This window comes from Polyodon spathula, chromosome 4 (genome assembly GCF_017654505.1).
Source record: "Polyodon spathula isolate WHYD16114869_AA chromosome 4, ASM1765450v1, whole genome shotgun sequence".
Lineage (NCBI taxonomy): Eukaryota > Metazoa > Chordata > Actinopteri > Acipenseriformes > Polyodontidae > Polyodon > Polyodon spathula.
The window spans coordinates 77,797,430-77,825,392 of record NC_054537.1 but is presented as its reverse complement, the minus strand read 5'-3'; the positions used below and the strand labels follow the sequence as shown (position 1 = coordinate 77,825,392).

Sequence of the window (27,963 nt, the reverse complement as noted above, 5' to 3'; positions counted from 1 at the left end):
ATGGAGCGTAACCAGGCTTTCGCTATGGAAAATGCCTGCACCTCACTCACCCACTTTGCTGAGGTGACAGCATGCAAGAAAGCCACTTTGAGCAATAAAAAATTCAGCACAGCTAAATGCATGGGCTCAAATGGAGATTTAATGACTGCATTAAGCACCATGTTTAGCCTCCAGCCAGGAACAATGTCCTTCACAGGAGGTAAAAGCCACCAAGCCCCTTTCAAAAATTGTCCTGCTAGCAATTTTAACATGGCAAGCGAAATAGCTGCCAGTTAGACCTTTAATGTAGAGGGGGATTTCCACTTGTCAAATAGGTCCTGCAAAATTGCAGTATAACTGCCATGGGACAGGTCGTGGTGTCAAGGCAGACACCACGTTTGAAAAACACCCCACTTATAGATACACTGGGAATGTGTGGATGGTGTTCTGGTATTCTGCAGGGTGTCAATGACCCTATTATAAAACACCAGATGAGCACATATGCAGCTGTTCAGAGGCCAGACCGACAGCTGCAGGCTCAATGGGTTGGGATACCATAAGGTCCCCCATACCTGACTGAGCAGGTAATGGCGCTTGGTCAGTCTCCATGGCTGGCCTCTCAGGAACTGCATCAGTATGCATGTCTGTAAAGAGGCATGTCAAAAATACAGTGAACAAAGGGTGGGGCTTGGCTGGAGATATAGTACTGAGTGTCATTCAATGCCTTTTAAACCTGTTTTACTCTGGGGGGGGGGGGGGGGTATTTTAAAAAGCATGTGTAAAATAAACAGCGTGTGTGAAAATAAATTGGACCTGGCGTGCCTGACAAATGCTGAATAAATGGACTGAAAAGGGTTAAAATTATTGCATATTTGCCTGCCACCTGAAAAGTTGATGGAGCGGCGATATATGACTTGGGCTTGAGATCTGGCAGGCAGAACTGAAGCATGGATAGAAGCAGGGGCAAGTTGTCTTGAACTGAGAAGAGAAGGCAAAGGACGAGGACTGGGTTGAAGAGAACTAGCTGGTGCCTTAGGGCATAAGTAGGTGGAGTGCGCAGTGGAGGCGCACACGCTGTAGGTATTGGCACGAATACCCCTGAATATACGTGTGAAGAGATCTGGGTCAGAGTGGGACCAGTCCATGATATGGTTGTCAGCAGTGGCAGCAGCTTTGGCTGAGAATGTGCATGTTATTGATAGAACAAGGTGCCCCTGCGCACAGACAATTCTATAACCAGGAAGAGATACTGATTTAGCTCCTGTATTCTGTGTGGATAAACAGAACAGAAAATCTCATGATAAATGGAGAAGGCAAGGACGAATCAAAGCATCCAGCTCAAAGCATCCACACTGAAGCACCGTTTCATGTTTAGTCGGGCTTAATGCATCCACACACTATTAGAATAGTTTGGTTACCGTTCCTAGCAGCGCAATGGGATCCTGTCTGTCAACAGTAGAACAGTGGAAATGAATAAAATAGTATCCCACCATGCACTGTATTCTATTTTAAAATAATGTATTATGCTTCATACTGATAGATGTGCATATTGCTAAAAAGAAATAACACAAGTATTTTGGAAAAAGTAAATGCGAACACAGACACGAGTAGGGCTTGAAGTTTTGGGGTTTTATTTTTAATCAGATGACATCCCTTTAAACAAATTGAGCTGATTCTGTTTTCATAATTAAACCGGGGGGGGGGGGGGGGGGGGAGTTGTTAATTACAAAACAGTCTTTGTTTTTACCTTCATATCTTGCCTGCGCCTAATTTTGGTCCCCTTAATTTTACTTCAAACAAAGCTGACAAATTACATGAATTCTTCATCCTGACCCTATTTTAACTTGCATTTAATTTTTGCAGTTGCCGAATTTAATGTTGTGCTTTTGTTAGTTTCCTCACTAGTTTAGCAGGGATGTCCTGACAAATTTTTTTTAAGCATGAAAATGAATACCCATTGTGGAGTGTACACTGATAGCAAGTCCTTCAGGAGCCAGTATTTCGCCAAACATACCACAAAGCATTTTGGGATACTGGATACACAAAAATGTAGTTCAGTATTACAGCATTCACACTTCTGATAAAGCGCACTACCTGATGCGGTCTAATTAGAACAGGACTCAAGACTACCCCCAAAGGTGGTCTGGAGTCCAGTTCTTGAGTATGGTATTAAATACTGCACAGTGTAGACGCTAACCATATTTAGCACTTTTAACATGGTTTGAAGATAACTAATACTGTTTAAAGGCGTAGTGTCGACAGGGCCTAAGAATAAGTGGTACATGTTGAGCCTTGTGGTGTAAATTAGGTGATGCACACAAAGGGAAATTGCCCTGCTTCACCCTGTTGGTCTCTCCCATGGTTACTAAAGTGAAGCAGGGTGAGACGGATGTGATGAGACATTAGGAAGCAGTGTCGTATAAAAACAAAAAAAATTCTTCAACACATGCACTTTAATTAATTAAAAAATCATTCTAACGCTAGCAGACTATTTTGCTGAATTGGGGGGTCTTGCAAGCAAAAAAACTCCTAACAGCTGCCTTAGTTGTCCCACAGCCTTTTTAGTGTCAAGCTGACCTACCTACATGAATGTTGACAGAGAGGATCCCAGTTCAGTCCTGGGATTGTAAAACTAACCCAATAACGGAACGTAAAACTAGTAGAGGAATCATTCCAGTTTAACAAGGTGACAGTGCTTAAGGGGCATCATTTAAAAAAAAAAAATGTCGGCGGGCAAGACAAAGTTGTGTCAACATTGAACATTCTCTGTCCCAAATAGCATTATGGATGAGAAAAAAAACAGGCAACGAGACAGCGTGCTGCGCTTTGTCAACATCATTCTTATTCTTAAAATGCATTAGACAAAATGTGCAATGCAAGTATTTTTAAAGCAAGGAACTGGCTTATGACAAGGTTTAAAAGTCGGTAAAGGTTTTAATGCTTACCGAATTGCTCTGTTGCCTGCTTCTGATATCCCAGTTAAGTACACATTTAACAGTTGCACACTGAAACTAGTACTACATTAAAAAAAAACAGTGGTACAAAATTCTTTTTTTAATCGTTTTACAGTAGCAGCTAGAGACATTAGAGTAGACTTATTTCAGGTAATTGAAAAAAAAGTCACATATTTTATGGGCTTTACGAAGAGCCAATGTAGTGTAACTCTTTATTTTATATCATCCATCCAAATACATCTCGCCAGATTTGACACTACATTCCTGTGAATGTCGAAAGTAGAAATATCTAGCATGTAACATGTTTACACAGATAATCATGAATAAACTGAAATAAAAAGGAGCAGCAGCTCGCTTTCATCTTGGCAAATATGTGAATTTTTTCTTTTCTCTGTCACCAGGTGGATACATTGCAGGAAGTCTGGCCATGATGACTGATGCAGCTCATTTTCTAGTGGACTTTGCCAGTTTCATGATCAGTTTGTGTTCATTATGGCTGTCCTCCAGGCTGTCCTCCAGGCCTACCACAAAGAGATTGAACTATGGGTGGCACAGAGCCGGCACGACAACAAACAGTGTTTTGTCTTTATTTGAAACCGTCAGTGTAAGTGCATATCATATTTTGCTATCAAAGTCTTGTAGGAAAGCAGCTTAAACTATTGACATTGAACTGAAGTGTCATTTCAAAAAGAACGATACCCCTGTGAGCAGTAATACCTAGCTATAGAGTAAAAACCTGGTAACTGTCAGTACTGTCACTGCTAATCCTAACTTCAAAAAGCATTGCTGCTTTTGCTAAGCGCTTCATTTGGCTGTTTTTTTCCCTTTTCTTAAGGTGTTTGCAACTATTTAAAGACATTTCTAAGAGTTTATGTACAGTGTTTTAAACACACAGTACTTTTAAAGACTGGCAAATACCAAAATGACACAAAAGACCAAGTATCATAGTTTAAACATCATAATGTTGTACATGCAAATTATTTATGAAGAATTGGTGTGTTTTCAATAAAGGATAAATATAGGCAAAATAAAATATCAATGATAATATCTAGTCTACGCAATGCTAGTAAAAAAAAAAACAGTTATATGTTGTTGCCTTTTAATAATAATATATACTAAGGGATATTTTTCAGAGTTGAATTGTATTAAAAAAAATATAGGTGTGTTTGTAAGTAGGATACTTTTTTCTGTTATTACAGCAGCGTTACTGTAACATAAAAAAGGTAATCCCACCTATAACTGGGTCTGATCAGATGATCTTGGTATTTAATTTACTGTATATAATTACCGTTGCTGTGAGCATTTTAAGAACATTTTAAAACTATGGTTTAATGGTATCTAAAAATACAAAAACAAAATATGTCAAAACAGATAGACCTTTGAGTTAATTAATTCCAGATGACACTGGTGCACAACTGTATCCTAGCAACCTGAGCAGTGTCTGGAAAGTGTAGCTTTTAAGTTAGAGACTTTTATTGTGGTGCACCGTACCGGCAAGAATGCTGACACTAATTCCAGGGTTAAAGGCAAAAAAGTAAATATACCACAAAGCTTATCATATAGACATGATTCTGTCTTTTTAAATAGTTTTAAAGCACAGAAAGTGCATTTGGCATGTTTATTTTATGAAACATTTTAGAAAAACAAGCAAGAAATCCATGGTACCTTGCTATCAATTTTTGCAGTCTGGCTTGTGACACTGGTACTGGTGTACCTGGCCTGTGAAAGACTGATAAGTAATAATTATACCATAGATGGGACAGTAATGCTTATCACCTCAGGCTGTACTGCATTAGCAAACATTATGTAAGTTTAACTTTATTATTTTGTGGCAATTCGTCTGTACAATAATTTGTTTTTATTTATTTGTTGCAATTTTCCATCTTTTTGGTGATAATCTGGGTTTTTATTTTGTATACTGTCTGAACAGTACATTGGCTGTAGTTATTTCAGCTATGGCCTCAAAAGTTATGGAGTTTGATATATTGAAGCATCCTGATAACTGCACAAATTAATATAACACAGCAATGACTGGAGTATTGCAGTGTGAGTTCTGAGCTCTACACTAACCCTAATTACACAAAATATGTTTCTAAGATGTCTTCTTGAAACAATTGTCAAATTTGTGTCTGACCATTGAACATTTTGTAAAGATATTAGAAAATATTGTGAAAGAAGAAAAGCTATGAATCTTCTTTTTAAAAATAAATGGAATAATTAAATATCAGATCCTTACTCAATTGATCAAAACATTTAAACAGTGTTGTGAACAGAATTTCTGGCTATGCCAGAGTATATTTTAATGAAAATGTTGATAATGGTCTCCTCCAGAATGGGATTAACACTTCACCAGACTGGCCATGGGCACAGCCATGCAGGGGGGAGCAGCCATGGACATGGGCACAGCCATTCAGGGGGGAGCAGCCATGGACATGGGCACAGCCATGCAGGGGGGAGCAGCCATGGACATGGGCACAGCCATGCAGGGGAAGCAGCCATGGACATGGGCACAGCCATGCAGGGGAAAGCAGCCATGGACATGGGCACAGTCATGCAGGGGGAAGCAGCCATGGACATGGGCACAGCCATGGCAACGGAAGTAAGGAAGAATCAGGTCACCTCCCCAGGCTAACGCCAGCGTGAGAGCAGCTTTTATTCATGTGTTGGGCGACCTTTTACAGAGCCTCAGTGTGCTTGTCAGAGCAAACATCATTTTCTTCAAGGTCAGTGATAAATGGCAGAAATAGGGGCTGTATTAAGAAAGCATGAGAATGCCACAAAGTATTGGTGTCACCCTCTGTTGTAATAAATAACACGAGCTAGTCAGTTTTTTATGATGTGGTTCTTATTCTCTTAAATTACTGTAGATACAATCTTTAGATAATAAGTGATCAAGCAGTACAAGTGGTAAAAATAGAATGCACTGCAGTATACAATAGACAGCTGGTATTTTTGGAGGATACTATAACATCTTTCCATATGGGTTGTTAATTCAGACTTGTGTGTCACTGCACTCTACCAGTCATATAGGATCCTCAGTTTGAGGTAATTAATTACTTTTACATTTATTTTATATTCTGTGTTCCCTAGTAATAACGTTTTAATGTTCTTCTTCAGTTAGAATACAAAATAGCAGCTCCTGTTTGCACATTTCTATTCTCCGTCTTTGTGGTGGTGAAAGCTTTTACAATTCTTTGGGATATCTTACTGGTTTTAATGAAAGACAGGTTCTTGCTTATTATAGATTGTTTTAGCTTGCTCAAGAAAATACACTATTCAGATTTGTTATGTGATGAAATGAATCATTGAACTACTAATAATAATAATAATTGTCTTTTTCAAACTGTCGACACAGTGAATCCTCAGCCACCATTGAAAGAAATCACACAAGTCTGTTTTGACAATTTCAGCTTTCATTCTGTGACTATTCAAGACCCCAAAGACTGAGCCTGCCCATATATTTATTATAGTTTGGTATATAAGAGAAATTTAGGATAGCCAGGACTTAGGATGGCCAGGGTGTCCTCGGCTCACAGCGCACCAGCGACCCCAGTAGTCTGGCCGGATGCCAGCGGACTTGCCTATAAGCTGCCCAGAGCTGCGCTGACCTCCGACACTGTAGCTGTGAGGTGGCTGCATGTTGAGTCTGCAGTGGGAAAAGAAGCTGATGGCACAAGCTTCGGAGGACAGTGTGAGTCTTCGCCTCTCCCGAGTCAGCGCAGGGGTGGAAGCGGTGAGCTGAGCCTAAATAATAATTAGATACTCTAAATTGGGGAGAAAATAATAAAGAATAATTGACGACTACTAAATTAATAATAATAATAATAATAATAATAATAATAATAATAATAATAAATTGAAGGGAATTTATCATTATCTGGACTAAATACAGTAATACATTTTTAAAAAAAAGTAATTCTTGTTGCAAATTCTTAAATCATTTTCACTGGTTTTACTTAAAAAATTGTAAGGATGGCGAAGGATGCATGTTATGTTTTAAAGCAGGCTATGAGATATCAAAAAAACCCTGTCTGTATTAATCTGTGCTATTTTTACCTTTTTTGTCTGACTATAAAAATATATATACCATATTCTAAAGGCAAGTACTGTGCGTATTGTGAATTATTTACTTGCTCGGGATGTGTGAATTTGGGTTATCAATAGTGTAAAATGTAAACACAAATAGCTCAAAAATTATGTTTTATTTCTAATAACATTTATATTTCTTATTTAATAAAGATTATTGTAAAAGAATAATAAAATTACTACTCCGATGGAACAATATATATATATATATATATATATAATATATATATAGAATATATATATATATATATATATATATATATAATTTACTGACATATTAAATAATGACTGTGAACCTTTGCTGATGTTATTCAATTGCAGACTAAGAAGTTAAAAAAAATAATTCAAGAAATACAGTGTTATACTGTGTAATAAGTTCAGATGGCTTGCAACATAATACTCTTTCCAATTACATTTTAAACTCCGCTCTACAGTCTGGAAACAGCCAGCCTGGTGCAATGCTGAGCCACGTCTTAGTCTGCAGAGTGGGTGGTAAAGGATTTGAAACAGGCACATTTAATTGGCATTGTACGTCTGGGATCAAATCCGCTATACCCATTACATTTGTTTTTTTGCACACTGCTCCAATGACACAAAATCATGGTTAAGCCTGTTATCCTGTCTCTGGTATCCTTATACACAGAGGAATGTGCTGCAGGGAGAAATACAATTAGACATTTGTGCTCACATCTCAAGACACTGTTAGTTCACAGACAGCCTTTTATCAAGTTTACCCTAAAAGAAGAAAATCCTTATAGACACATTAGTTGTCCTTTATTTTACTAAATTATTAATTGAGCATTTAATTAGGGAACTACCAAAGTATAATTCCATGTTCTAATTAAAACTTTGCATAACTGATGATCTGACCAAGCACTTGAACTTAGTGATTTCATTACAACTACCATTTCAGAACTTGACAATCTTAGCTGGAAGAAGACTCCAGTACATAAGTATTTTAAAATTCTCTATGCTGCCCACAGGAAAATATAAGGGCTGAATGGGGGTGTCCTGTTACCTGTAACACATGAAGTGAATGGGGAAAGAAAACCAAGTCATTTCATCAAATGTGATCACTGGGCTTCACCTGAGTCATAAAGGTTTACTGTAAATGTAGCCTTGTGATGTACAGTATAATGCTTCAAATACAAAAATTAAAACAAAGTAATTCAACCAAGAAAAATTAACTACTAGCTTTAAAATGTGGCTCAAACATGTGACCAGAAATACATAAACTCAAAGAAGGCATAAAACTTGGTGTATCAACCAATTTATTTACTGCAAGGTAGTTCCTGTAACATACTGGGGACTACAATTAGAAACCTCAGCAAGCAAAAAAGATGTCCAATATCTCTAGGGTCACCAGTATGAAAATGACCACTAGGGGTCTATGAGAGGTGTGCTCTCATAATGTGTCATATTTTCCATTGCAAATCTTTAATTTACTCACGGTTTCAGGGGAGAAGAAATTTGCAGTGCATACAGCTAGTGCCTCACCTTATATTCTTCCCAGAAAGTGTACTGGCTTACAGGCTTCCCAGTTCCGACTACTGACCAGGTCCAATTTTTTATAGCTTATGGGATCTGTTGAGCTCATCATCATCCATCCATTATCAATAACCGCTTAATCCTTTACAGAGTCGCGGTGAGTCGGAGCCTTGGTTACTTTTAAGTAATTTGTCACAGGTTTCACAGACTTGGAGCTTGAGACAATCATATGATGCAAGATATGACTTACAGAATTTTGCCCACAGATAAGCATTTCACATGAAGATCTCATAAAGGAAATGTGGGATTACATGAGCTCAACCCTTGCAGTATCTCATCAAAACTTAAACTAGAAACTAAGAGGTTGGGATGTCATCTTTGATACTGATCTATCATTTGAGACTCATATTAGGGACGTTACTAAAGTATCTTTTTACCTTAACTTAGACCAATTATTTCCCTATCTGATGCCAAGAGACTAATGCATGCCTTTATTTAATCTAGAATTGATTATTATAATGCACTTTTTTTCTGGTGTCCCAAAACATGTGATATCCCGCTTGCAGCTTGTTCAGAATACCGCTTCTAGAATTCTGACTAAAACCAGGAAAAGTGAAGATATTACCCCTGTTTTGGTCTCTTTACTCTGCCTTCCTGCCCAGTATTGAATTGGTTTTAAGATTTTGCTGTTCATTTATAAGGCCCTAAATGGATTAGCACGTAGTTATTTGCAGGAGTTACTAACCCTGTATCTTCCAAACCACATTCTGAGATCACAGGATGCGGGGCTGCTGGTTATTCCGAGGGTCAACGAAAGCAACACGGGAGGCAGGGCTTTTTCTTGTAGAGCTCCAAAATTATGGAATGCTCTGCCTTCCTTTGTCAGGGAAGCTCGGACAGTTTACAGTTTTCAAGTCAAGATTAAAAACGCACTTTTAGAAAATGGGTTTCTTAGTGGGTTTTAACGTAACTTTAAAATGGCTGCTTTTTTATTATTATTGTGAATATTGTTATTTAAATGGTGTGATTGTGGCTGTTGTATGAGTGGCATGCTATACAAATGTACTGTGTTTTTTTTTTCTGCTATGCACTGTACAGTGTTTTGCGATACTTTAGTATAAAAAGCGCTATATAAATGCCATAAATAAATAAATAAATAAATAAATAAATAACTGCAGAAAAGAAAAATACAACCTAGTACTGCACTTTGTCTTTAGGTAACACTTTGTCAAGGCACACAATTTAATAACACTATTATACAATAAATATTATGGTTCCATGCTAATCAATGTTATGGGATGTTGGGCCTAGGCAGTCTTATTATTTTGGAACCCCTGTGCTTCTCGGCTCTCTGGAGTCCTTTCACTGTGTCATTATGTTCTAGGTTCATAGACGATAGGTCACTCTGAAGCCTATTTTGCTGCAAACTCTATTCCCAGCATTCTATGCTTAGTAGAGCTCAAATTTTAAAGAAGGCCACTGGCCTCCTGAAAAAAGTGAAAGAAAATTAAAAACAGTACAGAAACCTTTCACTATAAACTGATTTTTTTTACACTTTATTGAGCCTTCTTAGCACTAATCTAGGACTACCTAATGTTACCCTTTTAAGGTTGTCCAAGAGCCACTCACGATCAGTGGAAAATAACTGCCTATCAACAGGGATCGATATAGGAATTGTGGCTTTTATACAGTACAGTAAAATGCATTCAGGTCTGCTCAGGATGACAGTGTATATGACATGCAGGCATGCCAGAATAAAATTCCTTTTTTAACTCCAGGTCTAGACAATTCACTAATTTCTCAGGGATTGATTGTGATCTTTTCCTGTGAGCTGTACAGAAATGTTCTAATCTGGCTTTCAGGGAGTTGGTATCCCTCAGTTTGTTAATAGATATCTGAGGTAGCTCATTGTAAAACAGTAAGCTGTACCGATGCTAGCTCCTTAGACTTTAATTTGATGAGGTCAAGACATTAGCTTTACAATGTAACTTCAAACCTTCTAACAAGCAATGTACTGAAATTGAGAAAATAGGCGTTTATATTTACACCAATACTACACAAAATCATTCGTTCAAAAAACATTTAGAATTCTGCTATTATACTGTATATCTCTGCCCCCTGGTGGTTGGAAAAAGAAGAATGCTGAGTTTCATTAAAAAAAAAAACCAAAATCTCATCAAGCAGCTTCTTGAAGGAACAGCTTCAACAACATTACTTGGTCTTGGTCAGCAGTCAATGCACAGGTAATCCAAAGGGCATCTGTTTTTGCATGTGTAAATACATAATGTTTCAGAAGAAAACCCCTTTCTCTATGCCCCTATGTCCGGCTTTAAGTGAAACACATGAGAAACATCAACCTTCCTTTAATATTTTCTTTGCAGTACCTTACACATTAAATGTCATTTGCCATGTGTCTGCCCAGTTCATAGATAGTTGCTTAAAGGATTTCTAAATCACTATCCCTGTGGTCTGAGGTTTTTCCTCTAATCAGTATTAGAAAGGTACTGTTTAGCACTGATCTGTACATTTTACTTTGACAATGAACATATCCACTGATGTAAACAATGTACAGGACTGAGTTGATTCGGTGATATGTCATGGCAAATGTTGCCACCTTGCTACATATTCCCCCACCCCCTGTAGTCGTAAACGAGTATGTGACAATTCAGTCAACAGAGTAAAAACAAAATGTTTGCGTTTTCTATTGGTATTCAATCGTAATGTTTATACTTGTATTTCTTTTGTTATTTATTATCATTGGGTGTTTTGATAGACTAGGCTAACTGAGAAATAACTTTGGTTCCTAATACTGTCATTAGTGGATAAAGCACAACAAAGGATGCGTTTAGACAGGTCTGTGTCTTTTAACAACAAATACAAAAATGAATCCTAGCTACTGTTTTGGAACGCTAACTATATTTAACAGGATCCCTAACTTTCACTCAGTCAGGCAGCTAATCAGGTTTACTTTCTTAAAGATATTCACAAATCCCAGATTTACTATACTTTGTTTTACATACACCCCCAATCAGTTAGTGTTCTTGGATAGCCACGGCATTCTGGGAGATGTCGTTTTTCATTCCTCATTTAAACAGCAAGAACTACATTTCTTTTTTACTCCAGGGTGAAGACTGCATGCTATGTGGAGTCCTATACATCTCCCTTCTACAATTTTACCCCATATTCTACCACAAAATTAATCTCCACATGAACAACCCCCTTCTAATTTTTATTTCAGATATACAGTTTCACAACATTGAATCAAAATGGATTTAATTAGGAGTGTTTGCCACTGATCAACACAAAAAAGTCCATAATGTCAAAGTGAAAAATAAAATCTACAGATTGTTCTAAATTAATTACAAATACAAAACAGAAAATAATTGATTGCATAAGTTTTCACCCCCTTTGCCATGACACACCTAAATAAGCTCTGGTGCAACCAGCTGACGTCAGCAGCAAGCAAAGCATAATGACACTTAAACCAAAGAGCTGGTGATTAAACAAAGCAGCTGATAAAAATGACTTTGACTTAGTGCAGTATGTTTATAAATGGGGCATGTTTAGCTTTGAAAAGCTTAAACTGCTCATTGTGATATCAGCCAGAATGACGTCGTTCACTTATCATGGCTTGCCAACACTTCCTTACATTTATCTAGGGGTGGAAAATTTAGTTACCCCTTTAGTTTCCTTAGTGGAAACCATGAGAGACCATGACCACATGACCATTTTGTCACCCATTCCTGCAGTTTCCATTGAGGTTTTTTTATTATTATTTTTTTTTTTACTGTAGATAAAGTGGAGATAACTGCTTTTACAATTACATTCTTGAGAGCTAATGTGGCTGCTGGTTTTTGTTTCAATCAATCTCTCAGTTACTTAATTGAACCAATTATTAGTTTAATTAGTCAAGATTAACAGGTGTTCCTGATCTTTAACTACTGATGATGTATGGACACCTATAAAACGTGCTGGATAGGGGATCTCCAGGACCAGGGTTGGAGACCCCCGCCCTAGACTGGGGTTTGCGTCTATGAAATTGTTAATTTAAATAAAATAGCTAAATGGAGTATAACAATATTCTACATATGTAAATGCAACTTTATGTCTTATAGGAATAGTTACTGGGGGTACAAGTGCATATTACTACATTTCCAGCAGATGTCAGTATAAAGCAGGGGAGTACACATTACGATTGTGACTACAGCTCAAGCACTTAAGTATGCAATTGTCTACCAAACACAAGATCAGCATCAAGCTGCACACAAAAGCTTATTACAATATATTTTGTTTGACAGCTCAGTCAATAATTTAATTACCATTTCAGTTGCTGTTTTTTGAATGTCACTATAGTTTGCTCTACTAGATATATATATATATATATATATATATATATATATATATATATATATATATATATATATATGTGTGTGTGTGTGTGTGTGTGTGTGTGTGTGCCTCAGTGGACTGAAGACTTGAAAAAAATTAGTAGAAACAATTAATTACATTAAATTTAGCAGTCTCTGCTAGTAGAGGTTGAGACGTGAATAACAGGAGTGGTTTATTCAGCTCAGTATAGTATGGTACACCACTTACAGTAACTGGGTGATCTTTTTTGTGTTTTCATAAAAAGATAATACAGTAACTCCTAATAGGCCTAATAACATGGGGAGATAGGCCTTCATGATCTGATGCTGGATGATTTGCTATATTTGAAAGATGAAAAAGGCTAGTATTACCTAATTACTTGCCCTGTTATATGGCAAAAAAAGTATTAAATGTCATTTTCAACTGATTTATGTCATTATTAAATATGTTATGGATTGATAAGTCATTGGACAAAGAGGAGGGTTTTCCTGTTGTTTTTCATGTAAGGGCTTGTATTTGTTTCTTACAAAATATGTAATGATGGTAAACTCAAATAAATAAGTATGTTGTAACCCTAGCTACTGCAATAATACAACAACAAAGTGACTCTTCTAATGCACCTTCCATCACCAAGCTCATCCCAAAGTGCCTCTCAAGAAGGTCCGCTGAAATATTTAGAATCCTAAACTCTATAAATGTGTGTTTTTATCAAGACTTAAAGTTGTGAAGCTCTGTCAAAAACTATAACTTTCCAGATCCCATAAGCACTACAAATGAATGATCTGTCAGCTGTTAAATATGTGAATATGAATGTTATAAAATCACTGCTTTATTATGGAGCCAGTCCCCTTCAAATGATTGTAGCTTACAAAATGATTTTGACAGTTTTTCACGCTGCTCACATCCATTCGCTATGTAGGTCTCAAATGTATTTGTAGCAGGGGGAGATCTGTGTTGACTCTGCTGGCATGTTCACAGTACTGCAGGAAGAGGGCGGCAGTCGCCCAACAACCGCCTGTGAGTCATGGCAGTGACACGGGGAGGTGGGAAAGTGGGTGTGTGGACTTTCCCCCTCTCTGAATGGCTGAGAGGCGAGTCTTGGGAGATTGCTAGCCGTATAAAAAAATGCTCTGCTGTTTCCTCAGGTCTGCCCTTTAAATGCGCCGAGAGTGCGGAAGCGCTGGTCCAAACCGAGAACCAGTCGGAGAGAACGGAACGGAGGTTCAGAGCAAGACAATGAGGGCGGGGAACCCTTGGGCAGACCCCTTAAAAGTATAGCTGAGCAGGCTAGTTAGCCGGCAGCGTAGGACGGTGATCTGGGTCGCACGGGCAGCGGCGACCGGGATATTGCTGCAGAGTGCAGCACCTTTTCTTTATAGTTTTGTTACTGTTTTATTTTCCCTATTTCTTAGTGCCTTCTGTTTTGAATTATTGTTTCGAAGCACCTGCAAGGGCACCGGTATTGTGTACCCTCGCTTGGTATGCCCGTGGTTCTGTTTATCATCGTTGGTAAATCAGACCACGGACCCACAGCGCCATCTGCGGGCTAAAAAGAAATAAGGCACCCTTCAAAATAAAACTGGGCACCTGTGTGGTGTTTTCAAGTACACCTGTCTGTCTCCTGGTCAGTGAATTACCCACAACCCTTCCACAGTATTGTTTTGAAAAATAAATCTTATGTTTTTAGCAAACATGTATTTTCATTTTTAAACACGACATCTGGAACGACACTGTTTTAAAGAAAGCAGCCACCAGTGAGATGATTGACCCCAAAGACACTACTGATGTTAAATGACCCAGGCAGTGGAAGGGTAGCATATTTCCTGGAACTTGAACTTGTAGTACCAGATGCCATGTTTTAAATACATGTTTGCAACATCATGTTTCCTTCTAAACTGCACATCCGTGATGTATATAGTCAATGGAACTGCATGGCAGGTAAGATTTAGGTAAGTATTTTGTTAACTGCAACCACTTTAATGCCTTGTACGTTTAGTTCAGAATCACTCTTGGGTTCAAAAAAGTCATTTTGTGGCTCGAACCTGATTCTGAGAATTAGAATTAGAATTCTTTCCTTCACCACATCCTAATACAACCTTAAGTTCACAGACAACATTATGCTAGCATAGCAAAACGACAATCTATATTTTATATAGAGACAGCAGCTTCTTAAACCAATGAACTACTAAATTTAGCTCAAGTTGTAACAAATTCTGCTGGAACCATGTTTTCTATATCCAAGAAGCAAACTGAAAGTACATACTGTGTAGTCATAGATGAATCATCAACCTAAAGGTGGGGTCATTTTCCAAGAGGTCAAATAAGCAAAATAGCATGGGGGCCCTGTAAGGATGTGCTAGCATAACAACCCCTTTCAAAGTGTAACTTTTCACTTCTTAACTGTTGCAGCAACTGATACCATACGTGAAAGAAGATAGCTCCAAACACGACGATCGCACCACAAACCAGTTCCGGTGTGCTAATGATGAGAGACAGGAGGTGATGGAGGTAAATAAGGTACAGAGGCCTCTTTTGTGATTCTTTTTATGTTGTCCATTTTGTAAGAAATGCAGCACTATGTTCGTGCTGCTTAATTTGGTATAATTCAACAGTTCCATTTGAAATATCTGCCCCCCAAAAAAGTGAATAAAACAAGCTAGATTAAAAGAAATTCAGCACACAAAAAGGGGGACCAGTGATACAACTGATTGTCGTTATAACAAGTATCGATTTTAAAATCTTGGTTATCACTACTTCAAGATTAACAAAAAATTAGAACATCTCTCAGAAAAATACCCATTATAGATGGTTCTTGAGAACCTGGTTGTAAAACAGTATGGTCATGCTCCAGTTTGCCCCATAATGTTATTCTACTAGCACTTTAATTATCTTTATAAGGCTTAACAAACAATAACACAGACTCTTAATTATGGCTCCTGATTAAAGCATTATACACGGGGCGCACAGTATCTTGTCTATCAGTCAATATACAAGTGTCTGTATACCCTTATTCACTTGTAATACCACCATTCATTGACTATTTAAGCATTCAGAAAATGGATAAAAAACCTTTTTGAATCCCAAGCTGCTTTTAACAGTGTGTATTTCTGATATTACATAGTAACTGTTCTGTTGCAATTAGGGGTCCACAGTGAATAAGATGTTGAATCTCAGAGGGATATCCGAAATGCAATGTAATCTCCATAGCAACCATAACTGACATTAGTAACAGAACACTGCTGAAATAGTATCCACATACTGTATCCTATTAGGATGCTCACAAAAACAGACTGGTAAAAACGTTATAAAATAGCACTAATATAGGACCATGTATGTCCTAGCATATTGTTTATGTTAAAACGTGTGTGTTGTAGAGTGTTAAGTTTCTGAGACATACATTTGAATCTGTTTCAGATTGGACATTTTTCAAATTTAACTTTTACAATGATTGTAAAAAATGGACCAATCATTGTTCTTTATTACCTTTTAAAGCAAAATGGATTTCCTGCAAAGAAACACATTTGGTGGTGTCAACTTAAGTCCCCAGTATTTCTTCCTGGACTGTGCACAAGTTCTTAAAAATCAGTGTGCTGGCTGTGTCGGATATGTAGCACTACATTTTATCCCTAATGCTCGGTTAAATAATGAACTCTTTGTGTTTCATGTCTGTTAATTACTATTCTCAATGACCTGTAATCTAAGTTGTTTTATTAATTTATGCTGGTGCATTGGGATTCAATACGGCAGCCATATCAACAGAAGTTCCCTTCTTAAAAGGAAGTGACAGCAAATTCATAAGCAAAACCCTTTATTCCCTCTTCATTGCGGGACTAGTCCTTTTCCTCTTTGCCAACTTTCAAGCTTACAAGTTTGCCTGCAAAATGGCATCAAGCACATTTGTGACAATTAAGAGCTTGTTTGAGATATTCGTATATGAGGCCCTAAGTAGGCTACGGTAAAAAAAGAAAATATTCAAATCATTTAGTTTCAATTTAAAGTAACCTTTCATTATTTCCGCATTGCACAGCAATGTGTACAATGCAGCAGCATGATTTATTTTGTGTTAATGGTAACCAATAGGCTAAAGTAAAAAGTGTTTTAGGTATTCATTTGATTTTACTTCTGTAAAATGCCTACTGTACAGATTTCTATTTTTACATAATGTAATGTGTACAGAGAACAACAATAATGTTATTTCTACATTTAAAATGAATTGAGCACTATAAATGTGTGTGTGATTATTATTTTCATTTTTTTAAGCCAGACACCTTATTTTGGACAACCTGTCTGTCTCCAGCCATGTCTGGTTTAGAGAGGGACTACTGTATCTCAGTACAGCCACACGCTTTTGAGTGTGTTATTGCTTACTGAAGGCATATGTGAATGCTCCAAATGAACTCTGCCCCTCCAGACTTCACTTTAATCCAACCATGGCGGTCTCAGTTAAGTTTGTTTGGGCACACAGACTTAAATTGGTCTGTTGTTTCTTTGCAATGTAAAAACAAAAATATGGAAGCGAACCAGCAAACAATTTATTTTGCACTTAAGTGTGATTGGTATTCCAAATTTACTGAATTCAGTTAATTTCTGTACACATTTAACTGGATTAATTTGGGAAACAGCTTATGGGAAAATGTCTTTATTTTAACCACAGATTAAAAATAAAAAATTGTTACCTAGCACTATATTATTTGTGTCATTTCTGTGGCCATAACTACATTGTATTTGCATTTATGGCTTTATGCATGTGTGGGTGGATGGATGGATTCTGTAATATGATTTTGTGGCTTCCTGTATCCTTGCTGAACAGCTTTGACAAAATTGGTTAGTTGAAATGCTCTGTTAGCGTCACTGCAGGGTCAACTTTGCTGGTAGAATTTTACAGATTTCTCATTAAAATTCCATTAAAATGTTTTTTTTATATATTAAATGCAATAACAGGATTTAATTATGGGATGTTAAAAAAAAATTGAATGTGAGGTCATTCAAGAAAATTGAATGAAATGTTACACACAAGGAGAAAATGATGTAGATGATCATGCTAATACAAGTGACAAAGCCAGACAGGGTCAAAGCAGGACAGACAATTTGAAAGTTCATTAAGATCAGTTCTGAAAATGTTTGTCTTAAAACTCATGTCATATTCTTTTACTTCTGATCTGAGTCACAAATTACTATTTTCCTCCTAAAAAATAAAAAAAAAAGCCTGACAAGATATAGTCATGAACCTGGTTGTGGTTCTTTGTTTCATTACATTACATCTTACTAGTTCTTAAAATAATTCACAGTTTACACTTACTGTAGGCACTTTCATTGTTTTATACCAGGTGTTTTTAATTATTTTGTTGTCCAACTCCTCTGTATTTACATGCATGTTTCAAGAAGCTTTGCACAAACATGATATTGGTATGTAACGGGGATTTGTTACGTGTTTGGATCGTCACTGAATAATAATGAGGCAGACAAAGAGCATTGGGTGTTGACACACCACACAGGCTCTCAGATTTAATAAACAACACAGACTGGACCGGGTACCAACAATGGTAATCCTAGTGCCGGATTTAAAATAAAACAAAGCTAAAAATAAAAGTTGGCCACACAAGGCAAGCGCTAGTCCCACTAAAAGGAACGTCCCACTCCACTAACGTACTACACTATCCAAACCTTGTCTGTACTATTTGGGATCTACATCCCCTAAACTGAACTACTTATGAGCTCCTGGTGTCCTCATGCCGACGCTGACTTGTTCAAACGGCCTCAGCTGGGCAATACCTTCACGAGAAGCTACTCGCAGTGGAAGGGTTTCGTGTAGTTAATCCTGCGGAGCAGACACTGTCCTCCTTGATGTCAACAAAGCACCCCTCTGTGTAGCACAGCGGTGCAGTCACCTTGAGCTGTGTGGCATTGCAACATCAGCGCTCCATGGGCCAGTGGATACCCACAACCCCCTTTCACAGAATCCTTTTTTTTCCCCTAGATATTCTTTATGTTCACTTCAAAGTGCCTTTCTGGAGAAGCTTCGAGAATTTCAATTTCTTTTCTTGGCTTGTTCCCAGAATAAATGGTTGCATTCAGTCATGCAAATGTGTATAATATCTGCTGGGCAGAGAAAGTATATGAATACATTCATGTTGCAGATCATTAATACGAAGCTCTCTAAAAAAGAATGCTGCCGAGTTGTATAATTCTCCTCAGCCTTTTTCATTACCAGTAATTTAAATATGCCGTTAATTAGAGGGAGCACTCCTTAATTAAATAAGAAAAAATGGTTCATAATACGTAACAAGATCTCCAAGCAAATAATGCTCTGTTTATAGATTACGGTGTATTGTGGTAACTGCTATCTGATCCACAGCATTAGCTTATAGGCATTTTCTTATGACAACGAGTCTCAGTTGTGAAAAAATCGCATTCTCTTTGTTGGTATAAATTAGAGGAACAGCCTAGATTAATAATCTATTCACAAGCTCTCATTACTTAGTTTATCTTTGTAGCCGAAGGATTCAGTTTAATTGCAGCCCATGGAATGAATGTGGAAAAACTCCAAGGTCAAACTGTTCATCAAAGCATCAAAGAAGCATTTAAAATGCTTGACATTTAAAAAAAAAAAAAAAAAAAAACTTCTGCATTCATTAAAGCAATTTCACTCTAGGCCCTCCAGTTCAGAGTTACAGTATCATGCTAATACATTCAGTGCTTATAATTGGTAGTCTCACAATTAATGAAATGCAGCACTTTCTGACGTTCCTACAAATTAAGTGTGATATTAATGCATAACAGTACAAAAAAATCATTCTCGTTCGAACAATGTTAGGCTATTAGAAATGCATATTACAACATGTTTTGCCACCTTGCCAGAGTTTTCACAACAGTTTCTCAACTAAAAATATGTCCCAGAAGAAATTTTGGGGGTCCAAATAAAGTACAAAGTCTTAATGTTATGGTACACAGCTCTTTTTTTTCCTTCAGTTATTAAAGTTTTGAAAAAAAATTACAATAAGAAACCAACACTAAAAACCACACACAGAATGGACATTGCAATAGAATCCACAAAAAGAAAAATTCCAAAAATAACAAAGGAAATCCAACCATTTTACTCAACCAGGCCTCCCCAATTACTGTTAGTATTAAATCAATGTTAGACCAAATGCAAATTAGGGTTTTTAAATTCATAAATCATAATTCATTTTCCAGTCTCACTTAAAAGACTGCATATATTTTTGTACTGTTCCCCGAAGTAATTTGATTATTCAGTATTGAAAATTATGTGTGCTCTGCTGTCCATGCCTATAGAAAGTCTACACCCCGTTGAACTTGTTTCACATTTTGTTATGTCAGTACCTCAGAGTATCATGCATTTAAATGGATTTTTTCCACTTATCTACACACCATACTCCACATTGTTAAGGGAAAAAAAGTTTTTATTGAGAAAAAATTATATATTAAAAATACAAAACTGAAAGATCATAATTGGATAAGTCTCCACCCCCCTGAGTTAATACTTGGTGGAAGCATCTTTGGCAGCAAGGATTAATACTTGACTAAACTTGAAAAATCAAGCTGGTAAATTATAACAAAGTGCCTCTGACAGCCGAGCGCTTCAGCTGTCATTGGAGGTCTTTTGAGGTCAACCCAAATCCTAACCCAAATAGCTTCGTAAGACTCCAGCGAATGACATCCTCCTGTAGTATTCCAATCAAAAACCACTTCTGCAATCACACCTTGACCACAACACTTCACCCACCTCCTTCACTGTCAGTGGGTGCTTGGGATTTTAAAGAAACAACTGTTGAGATTTCAGTTGTTGGTTTGATGTAGTTGGGAGACAGTGGCTGACAAGCCTTTAATCCCTGAGAAAAATGAACAAGATTTTTGCCATTTACCAATAAGCCTGTAGTGCTCTATAGATATTTATAGATACCTATTCTATGAATGTGATATTTCCTATTACCTAAATTGATTTGTGTTTTCTCCTTAGTTTGCGTAATTATTAGCAAATGGTGCAGACTGCATTGTGTGCTATGTATTGAAGTGAAAATCAAATACATATTGAAATAGCCAAATGAATTAGAGTTCCAAATGTTAGTACATGCTGAATGAATTTTATAGGCATCAAAACCAATGAAAACTGCCACAAAGCAGCTGAGTAAATAACATGTAGTAGTAATGTGACAAATTCTAATTGCAAAACAATTTTAAAACAACGCATATATCAATGAACTAGGCCATTCTGATAACATATTTCAAACAGAGCTTTTGGCTTTGGTCATTCAATTCTGATCCATGCAATGGTTCTGTACTGCAGCACCATAGTAGCATACTAGTGTCATACAATACTGAATATACATATATTTCCATTATACCAAATGTGGTGTAGTCTGGTTCAATAGGGTTTCTTCAGTGTAAAACACCTAATGGCACGTGATGTGGGAAAACAGTGTTGTCCAAACAAGGAACTTACAGAAGATCCTACAAAGGAACAGCTTGCTTTCTCCTTGCCCTGATGACAACGAACTGCTCTCAAACACGTCTGAACTATACAATGTTAGGTGTGGATATTTCTTCTATAAATGGAAGATCAAGGACCCACCAAGCTGCAAATGCGGTGACGTGTAAACCATTAGGCACATCACTGATGACTGACCGATACATGCATATTCTGGCAGAACAAGTGTACTCCACGCAGCTACCCCGGATACCGTGGAACGGCTTACAAAACTGAAATTACAACTGTAGCCTGGTGCTTTTCAAACACCATACAAAAGAAGAAGTGTAAAACACTGACATTATAATAGTACTAATAGCCCAATTATTTTGAACTATTCTCCATTTAACTAGTCGAGTCATCTGACTTCTGCCCCCAACATGCACTACTACTGGACTCCCCTACACTTTCCATGTGACGTTCACCAACATGCAGCTTATTTACCACCATCCCGTCCTCTAGCCAGTCAAGCTGTTTCTCAACCATCCCAGCAAGGAAGAGTATAGACTATGTCTTACAGGGAAATAAAATCAAGGCCAAGAAAGTTATCTGCATTTCTATTTGTCTGGCATATACAAGTATACTGATTCAATTGAATGATTAATAAAACATTTGAACCAATTTATTATCCCTGTGCCTTGCTTTTTAAATTTATACAATGGTAAACTTACATAGTAATTTTGTAGCTTTCAAATGCTTCTTCCATGGTTACACTTTGCATTTACCACAGATTACCATAGTATGTCCTGCTTTTGATAAGCTTCACCATATCTCTCTTAGCTTTACAATGCTTACCTATGTTTTACCATGCTTTCCCAATGCTTTATCACACTTTGCTATACTTTCATACTATGGAAACTTTTATAAGGGTTGTCTGACATTAATTCACGTTACAAAATTATATTTACAGAAAATTAAACAACTTTGTGCTTTATAAAATCCCAGTTGTATAAAATATGCAAGCAACGCCTTCCGTAATTTTGCTGACAGCTTGTTCACTTTCCCTATTAGCTTACCAATTGTTACATCCAGAAATTGATATTCCTGAGTTGTGTCATTTTGGTTCTTGGTTTGACACTTAGAGCTTCATTGTGAACAAAAAGGCAAGCATACACTCACATGATGCCAATATACAGTTTAGCATTAAACAGAAATGTGGTAATTATATTACATATCACAGTTGTCTTAACTAATGTATTATTCTCCTTGTTTCAATTTATTTTGAGTATATGGTATTTTCTATTTCAGTCATCAAATTCTTGTGACTTTTTAAGTTTCAGAAGCTGAAAGCCTCAATGTGGCCTCAGCAGACCTTGCAGAAAGTGTCACACCAAAGTGTAACTATTAACTTGCCCTCCTATAACATGCTGCATGGGGATAGGTTAATGGCTGCACCTAAAAAATATGGCTCTATTCTACATATAGCATTGTATATAGTGTTTTAACCAGTCCATCACCATTAAATCCTGAAATGTCCACAGTACACTGCTCTGCTGCCTAACATCAAAGCCATGTCTTTCTGAATGCAATAGCAAGCACTCATAGCTAGCCAAGTAAATATCATTCCTCTGTTTCCACTTGCATAATCACGTGACAAATAAAAATGGAGAGATCTAGAAACAGCGAGATCTAGATTTAAGCAGAAGAGAAACAAATACCTGCTATCAGGGTATCAGTTAACCATCAGCAGGCTGACACTCAGAAACCCCTTCTGGTCTCAGGCTAACAGTCCAAACACACCCTGCTGCTCTGACAGGCACTTGAGGCTGGAATCCCACTGGCTTTTTAAAGGTATCTGCCATCACACAAATGAGTCGGCTCCAAAGCGTCTATGTCTTTGTTATAAGATTCCTTACAATGCTCGATGTACATAAAGCTCATGAAACGCAATATTATTAAAGAGCATGTTGAATCGTGTGTTTTTTTAATAGATTTCTAAAAGATGTTTGCAATCATTCTGAGTGATTCTATTTCAAGTAGAAATGCCACCATAACTTCCTAAATACCTGAATCCTGAATACTTATATCAAGCCGCTCTTTGAGCCTGGGACGCTGTCATGGCCCCGCCCCCGAGGGCACAAAAGGACTGCAGATCGCGGTGCCATTTTTCCTTTCAAGATTTATATGATAAGGAAGACTTGCTCAAATAAGTACAATTGTTGCTTATATCTGTATTTCAATGTAATAGTTCAATGTAACTCGATGTAATAGTTGTTCTATTTACGAGTATTTGTGTGCACTACAGACTGTTGCTAGTTACGTCCCGCTGCAGCCTTGTGCCCAGCGTGAAGACAGCAGCTCGAGTCGCTCCTTTCCACCAAGGTTGCCACCTGCCTGGGTTTGACCTGGACAGTCCGGGAAATGACATCTGTGTCCGAGTGGCAGGTACAAACAAACCCAAACTCCCTAACGGTTTTAAGTGAAACGCATAAGAAACACCAACCGTTCTTTAAAAACTTCTTTGACATACCGTATATAACGGGACATTTTGAAGTGAAATGTATTTAGTCGTCGTTGGTGGTTTGGATTTGATCGCCAATAATACTTCCACCAATCAGAATGTGGCATACAGTGTGCGATCCCGCTGGGCAAGGGAAGGAATGTGTCAGATGTCAAAGTGAATATGAGAATGGCAGTGAGCCAATTTGCTTAAAAAACTTAAAAACAGACCTGACATTTCCATCAATGGACTTAGGAAATTTGAAATTTGTGATGATATCAGAAACTCTGAGGCTGTATAAACTGTGCCAGCTACTGTGGTACCTGTAGGTTAAGCAGTTTTGTGTTTTTATTTTATTTATATATTTATTTACATGGGGTTAATTAACTCGCAGTCAAAATTGTTTTTGTAAGACTTGTTAGAAAATATGTAAAAATGGTGCAAATTTGCTTTGGGTTGTTCTTGTCGATACGTGTAGATACTACTATCCACCATGCAGGGATCGCAAAGTCCCGAAACAATACGTTAAAATAAATGAGTTCTGCACCCAAAAAAACACATTTTGTCAGTGCTTGTTGTCTGTTAGCCAGTTTTAAATTTAAAGCGTTTTAGTTTCGAGTTTATTGTTAAAGTTTTCGTAAAATTGAAAAACCCGAACCAAATTTGAGTACATCTTGACTTATTTTGTCTCTTTTTTATCGACACAACCAATAGTGCCATAGTTTTAACGACTGTTAACAATGCTTATTAATATTTCTTATATTTATGTAATTGTTTAATTACTGTTTTTTGTTGAGAAAGTATTTTCTCATTGTGCAATTTCAGTTAATTATCTTTTCATTTTATGCTTCCCGATGAATGTCTCCCTCCAGGGAATCTTTTTTTTTTTTTTTGTGAAGTAAAAATGATAATAATATTTATATATACTGTAGTAAATATCGACTGGAAAGGAGGAAAAACTATTGTTAGCGACTTGGGGCTAATGCACCCTGGAGATAACAACAGTCTTCCCAAGAGGCATTTAAAAAAGAACATATGGGACTCATATATACTGTTCTGGTTTTTTATGTTACCAGTATAACTGTTTACTACTGTCATCAGAACAAGACATACTAGTATAAACATTGCAGACAACAAATATGTATAATAATTATTTTCATTCTCTGAAGCATTGAAAGCGCGTAAAAAGGAAGGCAGGCTGCCACGTGCAGTGCCGCATTTAGATGTGTGTGAACTCTCGGAGTTTAACTCTCCTACAGATGGACCTTGAGCTTGTTTGGAGGTTCTAGCAGGGGAGCAGCTACTCGTATACGCGTGGAGGGAGTCCTCATCGACCGAGCGCAGAGCTTCGGGAGGGACGCACGTGGAGTGATGAGGGAGGAAGGGGACACCCGTCTAGCCAGATCAGCCGAATCAACCTTAGCGATCAATGGGGAGTTACAGATGTCACAGCCAGTTCGCCCTCACATCCAAATACTAGCGTTTAAACATCTTATATATACCTCTCTGGAACCATGTCGTACCCCGTTATGGTTTTTTTTTTTTCCTCTCCTACAATACATATTTATTTATTTATTTTAGTTAATTCTAATAGTCGTAAAAATCAGAAAAAAACACTTAATGTGCTGAAATAAACTGTTGTTTTGTTTGTAAAATAAAATATCGTATTTTTCCCATGAACCTCTTATGCAGATTACCTAGGCTGCTATTGGCTGGAATCCCTTTCATAGTCGTTCATTTTCCTTTCGCAATCGGACAAACTTTTAAAAGCAAGTACAAAGCAATGAGTTTGTTTTTAGATGTCAGCAGTGTTTGTTCGATAATTCCTTTTCAATTTTTAAAGCACAGGGTCTTGGTACGATTTATGAAGCCTTCACGTACACTACCAATACATTATTACAGACTGCACTACCTTCGTCAAACTGTGCCGTGTAACACTCTACTCACACTCACTGCTAAGCACATTAATTAAGCAAACACGACTTGGAAGAGGCCCGTAATATGGAAGAATTGTGTTTGGGGATTTCATTCACTGTAGACTATGTTGTTTTCTTCACGAGATTTCCTCTCTGCAATTCACATTTGCAGGTGTAGTGCTACACCTTTAGCCATTCCGCAGGGTTGCCAGATTTCTACAGTTTATAGCCCAAAACAGCGTTTGTTTTTCAATCTGAAACCGAGCTTGTAACATAAATAAAAAAAACAATGGAAAGGTTTCGCAAAAAAAAAAAAAAAAAAAAAAAAAAAAAAGACCCAGTGTAGACTTGATAAAAACTCCACAGAAACCCCACTCTCAGCACCAGTCATTAAGAGCAGCCATTCCTAACTGAAGCTCTGAAGGCACAATTAACTTTCATAGTCCTTTTGAATCGAATTACAGCACAATTACCAGAGTTGCCAGGTCAGCGGTTTTCCCGCAGAATTGGGCTACTTCAAAAACACAGCTTCGGGAAATATTAAGGAGTCTCGGGTTGATAATGTAATAAATTAGTGGTATAACTTTAAAAGATTGAACTGTTTTCATGTTTGCAGTATTGTTTGGGATACAGTACAGGATTAGTATTTCAATAAAAAGACCACGCTGTAATTCTGTTGCTGGTCTGGTATGAATGTTGATTTGTCCCTTCAGAGTGTCCGTACGAATTTGTTGATAGTGACGTGTGGATGAATTGTACTGGGGCTTGTAGTTTTTATCAAATTTATACCAGGTATCTTTTCTTACGAAATCTTTTGATTGTTTTTTTTTATGCACAGGTCTGCGTGTTAATAAGCTTGCTTTCAGTTAAAACAAATAATTGGGCTATTTTTGACGTGACTTTTGGCTATAAACTCTGCAGAAATCTGGCAACCCTGACAATTACTTTACTAAACACGAATGGTGGTATAGCCTAGAGACCTAAAAAAACAGGAATGCAAACACATGGAAACAGTTCAGTGTCTTACAATGCCAGTCTAGTTAGATATCGTTTACATCACTTAACTGCACATTAAAAAATGACCAAAATACAACCAACAATTGACCACCGTTTAAATAAACACCAATAAAGTGACTCCTAAATATTTCCGCCTCTTATCTTTTCAGAGAATCCCGTGGACCTGGGAACTGTCATCTTGTAACTAAAAATAACCTTAAATGTAAACTGGTCTTGCTGCTTTCTGGTAGTTAAAAAGTACTTAATTGCATATCTAAGTTGTACTTATGGTGTGCGATTGAAATGACTATTGCGGTCGTTCACTGCATGTGCATTTGTTAATGGAAATGGCCATGAAATCCAGCAAATACTTTTTTTTTCTTTTCAAAGTTGTCTTTTTTTCTGCCTTTCACTGTGAAATAACCTGTAAAACAAGTGACCAAGTGTTCCTTGTGTATATTACTTTTGTTAGCTGAATCCTGCACGGTTTCATATTTTGACATGAGAATTACATTTTTAATTTATTAAACAATATCAAAGTAATTCACTATGGTCAACACAGGCATTTTAACTATGGACCTGGACGAACCAACACTACGTTTTAGCTTAAAATGCTGGAAGAGCTATGTGCACAACATGATTGGTTGAGGGAATCGTTAATACTGACACCATGTCTTATAATAAAACATTAAAATAAAAAGAAGTCTATATTTAAATGACCATGTTTAATATCTTAACGACAATGGGTCTGCTGTAATCATTCTGGAAGGTTCCTTGACCCAGAGTCAAAGGGTTAACTGCAGCAGGCGTTTAGGGATGTCAGAGATGGGAGCATTGCCAATCAGGAGCTTGGCTTGCAGCGTGAGTGGGAACCAGTTGCAGCATTTTTGTCACAAACCATAAATCGTTACAATAATGTTGCAAGAGACCAAGTGGGTGATGTAAGGATACACGCAAAATGATCTGCGTGTGCAAAACTCTAATGCTGTCGTAAATTGTGTTTAGCAGCTGTAAAGGAAGAAGAGAGCATGACATTGGGCGGGATCTGGATATTGAGCAGGCGCAAACATAATGTGATATAAGATTTTGCCTTGCACTTTGGCAATTGGTGACTCTCCAGAAACGTTACATCTCTTCTTACAAGGTGCAAATCAGAAGAGCTGTAGAAAGCACACATCTGCAGAGACCTGTCATTGGCTTCAGGATGGCTGCTCTGGTACACTTCCTGATGTGGCGACACTTGGTTCTTGT

At 37.3% G+C, this 27,963-nt stretch overlaps 1 protein-coding gene across 1 annotated transcript; it reads left to right on the top strand.

The window, feature by feature from the left end:
* On the top strand, positions 1-26,917 carry LOC121313976 (zinc transporter 8-like). Its single transcript, XM_041246745.1, has 8 exons — positions 1-199; positions 3,335-3,493; positions 4,586-4,739; positions 5,265-5,308; positions 5,541-5,656; positions 6,051-6,160; positions 23,606-23,745; positions 26,883-26,917. Exons 1-8 carry the CDS (start codon positions 1-3, stop codon positions 26,915-26,917), a joined length of 957 nt encoding a protein of 318 aa, XP_041102679.1.
* Positions 26,918-27,963: the final 1,046 nt, after the last annotated feature.

Coding starts and splice junctions, on each gene's coding strand:
- LOC121313976 (XM_041246745.1), top strand. CDS start 1: ATGGAGCGTAACCAGGCTTTCGCTATGGAAAATGCCTGCACCTCACTC. Junction 3,494..4,585: donor CTATGGGTGGCACAGAGCCG/GCACGACAACAA, acceptor AAAACAAGCAAG/AAATCCATGGTACCTTGCTA. Junction 6,161..23,605: donor CTGGTTTTAATGAAAGACAG/GTTCTTGCTTAT, acceptor TGTGCACTACAG/ACTGTTGCTAGTTACGTCCC.